A 7,319-nucleotide genomic window follows, 5' to 3' on the forward strand; every position below is an offset into this window, starting at 1 on the left:
GTGGCTCGTCGTCATTCATTACCTCATCAGCCACTTGAATGGCCTAGTGGTCGGCCGACCCCATTTTAAAATCCATTTGCGCCCACACCAACATTTCTAAATTCCCACCGGTGGCGACCCTCAAACCACTTAAAAGACTCACTCGATCATCAATACTTGACTTTTTCTCGTCTATATTTCGTGTAAATGTAAACACTTCAAGATTGGGTCAAAGCATTCAAGCTCAACGCCCCACACGCTAAGCCTACTTTTCAAAGCTTCAACTTTCACACACAATCTGACAAAGTCAGTCCTTGTGCGCTTCCCGTTCTTCACCGCGCACGCATTTGGTGTCAAAATCAACACCATTTAGCTGCCTTTATGGCGCAACTGATGGGATCGAGAATATTCCGGACGCGGTGGTGGCTTTGCTTGGAAATGGGTTAGCACCGGATGAGATCGCTCCTCGGTGGAAAATTATAAAATACGTTATGGGTTCCTTCCTTTACTTGGAAACGTGGCAAAATCAGAATTTGCCAGCCCAACCGAATTACATTTAAGACGCCTAATAAAGCTGCGCGTTGGGGTTACCCATTTGGACAAAAATCCAAACACAACTTCAAGCACTAATTGAACGGCCTTAGCGTTGTCCCTCTTGCTAAACCCAACTCTACCCTCACTCCATCACCCATCCATTGCTTCCAAATGAGTACTTCTATCGTGATGTGACTGAGAAGTAAGATAGAAGTTGTAAGATCCCAGTCAGCTAGAGAGGAGAACAACACATTCTTTATAAGAGTGTGGAAACATCTTCTCTCTCGACCCTGAAAACCCAAAAAGGACAATATTTACTAGCGGTGGACTTGAGTTGTCACACTTGATAGAGGTATATTTCTAATTTTCTCACTTGATAGAGGTATATGGGCCCCGAGCTGGATTGTGTCTGTGTATAACTTTTCGTCATTGATGAATCAAATGTCTTAAAATGTACTACAAGAGAGACGTGATATTTGGTTCTACAATACATATGGGTCTTACTAGACGTGATATTTGGTTCTACAATACATATGGGTCTTACTAGCTAGTGAGCCACCTTATGCACATGTGTATGTCATGGCATATGCAAGCATTGCATCTTCCTTGGAGAATGAGATTCTAAGAACACGGTCGAAAAGCATGGGTGCACCAACATCACTCCCTTTCCACGAGTTGCTGCGTTATAAGATTGGGAACAGTCTCAATAGTATGAATCGATGGATGTCTAAGATGCTTGGAATATAAAATTAACTCGTGGTCAATTCTTAATCGATAAGTACATCCAAGCTAAGCAAGCTTTGAAGGTGGATGAGATTGCTATGCTCATGGTGGCATCACGAAGTAGTTTCTAGTCGGCTCGGTACTTGGTTGAGTTGTTCCTTTTAAGTTTTGACCATTAGACGATGCCCCCACATCACCTGTCGCCAACGCCCCATCTTCATACATTCATGATGCCGATTCCTTGCGTGCTTTGAATTTGGATGCTTTATTGTTACTATTACCATTATTTAACGTCAATGCCATTAATTTATCGTTTATGAATTAGTAAACGAATATGAAAAAAATAATCAATTGAATTAGTTCTCAGAGATTGGCTACAGGTACAAATAGTGGGCAGAGGAGTAGAACAAACTTCCTATTTTCTATTTACACACAAAACAAATCATCAACTAAACAAACAAATCGAAACAATTTCTGCTTTTCTTTTCCCCTAGGATTATGTCTGAGTGATTTCGATTTTGGGAATTGTTAAGATTCGAGGCTTCTTCAGGGGTAATGGGCTTTGGACCTCCTCGTCGCCGGAAGAGTTGAAGAATCCCGGAGATAGCTCCGGCAAGGCGGGGAGGTTGAGGTCGAAGTCCCGGTGGCTGTGGCTCTGTGTGTGGGTCGACCCAACTCCTTCCGAAGATGTCAAGGCGTGGTTGTTGCTGTTGGTGTTGTGACTGTGTGTTTGGTTGTGGTTGTTGTTGTTGTTGTTGCCAATTCCGCCGTCGTAGTGGCAACGCTTGTGGCCACCCAAGGCCTGACCGGTGGGAAAAGACTTATGGCAAATAGAGCACTCGTGGGATTTACCCCCACCGACGGCGGTGGTAGCGGTGGCGGAAGTGGTTATGGTGGAGGAAGTGGAGTGGTCTTCCCCTGTAGCTGATTTTCTATGACTCGCTTTATGTCCACCCAAAGCCTGGTAAGACGAAAACGCCTTGTCGCAAACAGAGCACTTGTAGCTAAGTTTAACAACGGATATGGGCTGAGCCGGAATCGGAATTTCATAGGCAAGTCGGTGGTCAGGGTCAGAGGCGGTGGCACCGCCTCGAGCAAGCATGATAAGACATAACGCTAAATACTCCTCCTCGGTTGGAGGGTTGTCGAATCCCCGCGGACGCTTGGTCCTCTTCCTCTTAGACCAAGACTCCAACGAATTGTGACTCGGGTCGTCGTAGTGCAGCGCCGGCGATGGAGTGGTGGGAGAATTCAGAGCTTCAAGAGCCATTAGAGACAGAGATAGAAGAAATTCAGAGAATTAAACAGCACCTGAAAAGAAAGAAGAAGAGAGATAGCAAAGTTTTTGATGTGGGGAATTGGTTGAAAGTGGTTTGGAGTGATAAGAGTAAGAGAAGAAGATGATGGGTTTATAAAGAAGGATAAAGAGGAAGAGGAAGGAAGTTGCGTGACAAGTGGTGAGAATGTAATAAAAGATGGCCAAGAAGAATATAAATTTGTAGACATCACTGGTTTCGTTGGTGGCCAAGGAAGACCCAGTTGGGTCAAACTCCAAACTAGAATAAAAGAAAAAAAAAGACTTTGGAAGGTTGCAAGTGAGTGAGTGAGATACTTTTACACTTCAACTACAGTACCATTCCACCTTCCATATTGTCCAAACCCTCTAACCCGGTTCAGGGGCTCCCCTTTAAAACCCGCAAGTAAAGATCCCACGTCCATTGGAAAGAAAAATAAGATCATAATGGGAGTGAGAGTGCGATTGCTTAATGAAGTGGGAAATGTGAATATGAAAACGAGTGGAAGGCAGGCAAGCGTCGTGGGGTTATGTGGCGGCTGTGGCGCTGTTGTGTTCTGTTTGAGGATTTGGTCTAATTTTAGCCAAATCTGTACAAGTGGATAAGGAGTGGTTCCTTTAAAAAATTGACGATAATTATCCATTGTCAAAGGCATCAAATTAAAATAAAGCAATTATCTAATACCATGCCCTGCACATCGGAATAAATTGCGGGGAGGGGGGAGTTCACTTGCTTTTAAAACCTCTACAATTTGACTACTACAACTCCCTTCTTCCACTGCCCTTAAAACGCTGCCATTGGTAAAACACTCACCGCCTCCATTCACACCGCACCCTCACGTTCCCAGAAATTCCCCTTATTTCCTCTCTCTTTTGCTTCCTTTGACTGTAAAATGGGGAGAAGAAGCAGCCTCTGTGGAATTAAGAACTAGAAATATAAATATTCCAAGTAGGAGGGGTTGGTGACGTAGCTGAATGGGGTCCATATTGGTGAGTCGGAATAAAGATTTACACGTGTTATCCTAATGCTTGGCTGCTGTCATTGCTTACTCATCATCATCACTCCATTCTTATCCCCAACAAATATAATAAGCATCACCGGTTTTTTTCTCCCCCAAACTAATTTAACCAATCCAGTGGCCTTGTTTCTGTGTGTTCTTTGGGTGATATTTGACAAAAGCATGACAGTTCCAGTCCCACATCGGCTAGCTTATGCCAATTCGACCAAATTAAAATCGTGGGAATACTGATGGAGGCTGTAAAGTGCTGGATGCGCTGCGGCCGCCGCAGCTACATGCGATGTACATTTGTCTCTTCAACTTTTCAATTCCACAACACGTGGGTTTTCTTCTATCTGATTTCTTAACCAACTTTCCAAATTCTGAGATTTTTTAATTTTACACGCAATTAATCAATGAACTCCCAATAAAAAAATAACAACACTTCAATTCATCACAATTTGAATTTCGCATTCATACGCAAAACTATTATTTCATGTTTAGATTTTGACTCATTTAATTGATGTCTAGGGTTGTTTTAAATTTTATAAATGAAGTGTTTGGTTATATAATTGTGTTAATGTATTTTGGTATTTTAATATATACGCATGTTTTTAACATTCACATTCTATATTATTAACAATGGTACAATAATTAAATTAAATTAAAGGGGCGATAATTATGATTGGACCTTATAAAATATCATTAAGAAAAATAAAAAAAATAAGGGCTTGTATTATATGACATTATTCAACGAAGAAGGATTACATTACATTTGGGTCCTCTCCATTATTTTACAAACCAATTAAATCGCCCACGTGTTAATTAATTACCATGTTGCTATTTTCCTTTCACTAGATGAATTTTTAATAATAATAATATATAGGTTGGGTCATGACACGTGTTGAACCTTAAGCCATCACAAAGTCGTGCATCAAATAAGGAATATTATTATATTGGGATTTATGGTTGGAAATTGGAAGATATTAAAGGTTGCCGACATTTAAGGGTGGTGGGCTTAGGACGCACAGGTTCGAATTGTACAGCGTGTAAGAATTTCTTTGTTTTTATTTGTATCATAAACTAGCCCTAGCATATAGACACAAAACGCGTTTGAAGGCGTTCTTGTATGGAAAAATTCTACTTCAAAATAAGTTTGTACTCGTCTCGGAGTTTGCTCATACAACTTTTGAAACTCACGAAAAGGGTAATACTGAGAAGGTCTATGAAAGAGAATAACTTAATCAATGGAGTATTTTTTTTATTGTTTCATTTGGTAAACATTTTCACAAAAATGACTTTTTTTAATCTTTTAATTTTGTTTAGGACAACAATAACTTAATTAAATAAAAAATGAGTAGAAATAAAAATAGAAAAATGAAATAAGTTTTTGATGAGAATGGTCGGTGAGTAAAAGGCGAAGTGGGCAACAATGAACGAAGCACTTGAATTCCTACCCTAACTGTCATCAAAAGTATCTGAAGGCCGCGCGCGCTTCTTTCATTTTTCGCAGTGGGCCATGGCTTCGGCGGAGCAGCCTCTCAAGAAGCGCCGGAACTACGTACCACCCGCATCAGAGCCACCGCCACCGCTACCGCAAACCCTAGCGCTGGACCAGACATCCGTCGCTCCACCGCCTCCTACTCCACCGCTGCTGTCCCAAGCCGAAATCCTCCTCAGGAGAAGGAACAGAGATGATATTAGAAGTGTCTATGACTGTTTTAAGCGAATTAGGTTTTTTCTTTCCCAGAAAGAGAAGGGCGCTCCCACACCTGATATTGAGCAGGCATATCTTTCTCTCATCACTGCTTCGAGAGGTCAGTGTTTGATTCTCTTCCTCCTTGCCACTTTGTATCATTTCAGTATCCTAGGATCAAATTTTAATCTCTTTAGTGTCCAATTAGGTCTTCGCAACACTTGCGAAGTGGAGAACATTGATTTAAACGCTTCTTATGTGTGCCAGATCATGATTTTTTTTCTTTCCTTGAAGCAATTTACATATTTGAAGCCACTCATGTATTGTTGAAGAGTTTATAGTTCTTGTCCACCAAGAAATGGACTTGAAGCCAACTACGTGTCCAAACGTTAGACGCTGATGCTATTTACACTCGTATGTTTAACAAGAATCCCCAAACAATTAGCAACGACATTAAACGCGTTTGAATCTATATTCATGCAGTGGAGTACTTCTTTCTGATGCTTCTCCACTCTTTAAAATTATTTCTTCCCTCAATTTCCAGTAGAATAAGATACGAAGTCTGTTCGACAATCAATTAAAATGGGAGTATAAGCATAGTGGGGGCCGTTTAACCTCTTACATTTACTTTGCCCCATACTGCTACTAGTATCCCATGGCCCGTTACGACCTTTCTTGAACTGGATTTTTCTTTAGGTCGTACAACAGTGTCCTTGAGTTACAGAGTATCCTATGACCCGTCTATCAACTGACAAAATTTTTAGTGTTCGATTTGAATCAGTTTGAGAAATCATCGGACTATATTTTTTTTTTTGGTGTGAAAAAAATGAGCGGTATTCAGTCAAATTTCAACCGCCTGCCCGAGAATGTACCTGGTCAAAATATTTCTTGCTGTTGGGGCTGTCTCTCACCTGTGTTGCCATGTGCATGTTAATTCGCAGGGTGCGCGAGTGTAAAGCGTATTGTAGCTGACTTTATTCCTCGGTATGCACCTCATTGTCCAACTGCTCTTGAAGCTGCAACAAAAGTTATCATCAATATGCACAATCAGAGCTTGGAAATAATAACTAATGGGGAGGATGTTGATAATGTTGCATTTGAGACAGCTAGGGCTTGTATTATTGGTTTGGTTGATATTTGTGCTGCTGTAATATCTAAGGCACCTACGTCATCTGTCATCAGAGGCATTTGCTCTGAAGTCTTTCAGAATGTTTTCACCTTCTTTGTGTCATCTTTTGAGGGTAAAGATATCTTTCAGATTGTGGATGAAGAAGCTCTTAAAATTCAAGACTCTGCAGATTTTTTCACTGAGTTGAAGCAGAAATATACTGATGAAAATAGTTTGCCTGTGATTAAGCTATCCAAGTTACGTGCTATCAGTTTCCTCTGGCTGTTTTTTCATTACCCTAAAAACTTAACTGCAGCTTGTTTTGAGCTTTTCAATATGTCTGCCGAGGGAATTCATAAGGATGGCCTGTATTTCCTGACTCAGATTATACTTGGGCTCGATGATGGTATCACCCATCATTTGGATAAAGGAAATGACAACAGAGCAAGCCTCAAATGTTGCAAAGATGATGTTAAGGAGAAAGTTTCAGTCAGTAGCCTCATCTCTGTTGATGCGTCATCTGTTTCAAGGAACTGCATGTTGAGCTTGGTAATGTCTACGATTTTTTTTTTTTTTTTTTTTTTATAACAAAAAAAGTGTTATTATTACTGTTTCCTCATACATTCAGACAAATATTTTAGACTACTCCTATAAATCATTGATTTGCCGAGTTGGTCACTTAAAAAGATGCTATAGCTGGAGAAATTATTTGAGGAGATTGGAATCATGTGGTCAACAGTTTTATACCATTGAAGGTAAGAGAGAAAAAAACAAAACATATTGTTTTAACCATGCATCCAAGGTTTTAGTAGGGAGTAGAACTATGTAGCGGTTACAAAGAATAATTTTTTCTATAGTTTATTAGATCAATGCTAGACAATGTCTTTGGCGTTAAACATTTATCTTTCAAGTTTTGCTCCCCTGATTTCTAAACAGTTGGCTGATTAACAAAGGGGTGCAATGTTTGGGGGGGGGGGGGGGGGGGGG

The 7,319-nt window shown here is 40.5% G+C and overlaps 2 protein-coding genes across 2 annotated transcripts in view; one reads left to right on the forward strand and one right to left on the reverse strand.

The window, feature by feature from the left end:
• Nucleotides 1–1,573: 1,573 nt before the first annotated feature.
• On the reverse strand, nucleotides 1,574–2,785 carry LOC111445782 (zinc finger protein ZAT10-like). Its single transcript, XM_023084255.1, has one exon. It carries the CDS (start codon nucleotides 2,504–2,506, stop codon nucleotides 1,733–1,735), a length of 774 nt encoding a protein of 257 aa, XP_022940023.1. The 5' UTR covers nucleotides 2,507–2,785; the 3' UTR covers nucleotides 1,574–1,732.
• Nucleotides 2,786–4,914: 2,129 nt separating this feature from the next.
• LOC111446220 overlaps nucleotides 4,915–7,319 on the forward strand; it is a 17,429-nt gene continuing 15,024 nt past the window's right edge. Inside the window, exons 1-2 of the mRNA XM_023084937.1 lie at nucleotides 4,915–5,345; nucleotides 6,166–6,881. Of these exons, the coding sequence (XP_022940705.1) occupies nucleotides 5,048–5,345; nucleotides 6,166–6,881 (1,014 nt within the window). The 5' untranslated portion in view covers nucleotides 4,915–5,047. The remainder of the gene's footprint in view (nucleotides 5,346–6,165; nucleotides 6,882–7,319) is intronic.

Source organism: Cucurbita moschata, unplaced genomic scaffold, assembly GCF_002738365.1.
Source record: "Cucurbita moschata cultivar Rifu unplaced genomic scaffold, Cmos_1.0 Cmo_Scf00008, whole genome shotgun sequence".
In the NCBI taxonomy this organism is placed as follows: Eukaryota; Viridiplantae; Streptophyta; class Magnoliopsida; order Cucurbitales; family Cucurbitaceae; genus Cucurbita; species Cucurbita moschata.

Excerpts from the sequence above, each read along its gene's own strand:
- LOC111445782 (XM_023084255.1), bottom strand. The coding sequence starts at position 2,506 with ATGGCTCTTGAAGCTCTGAATTCTCCCACCACTCCATCGCCGGCGCTG.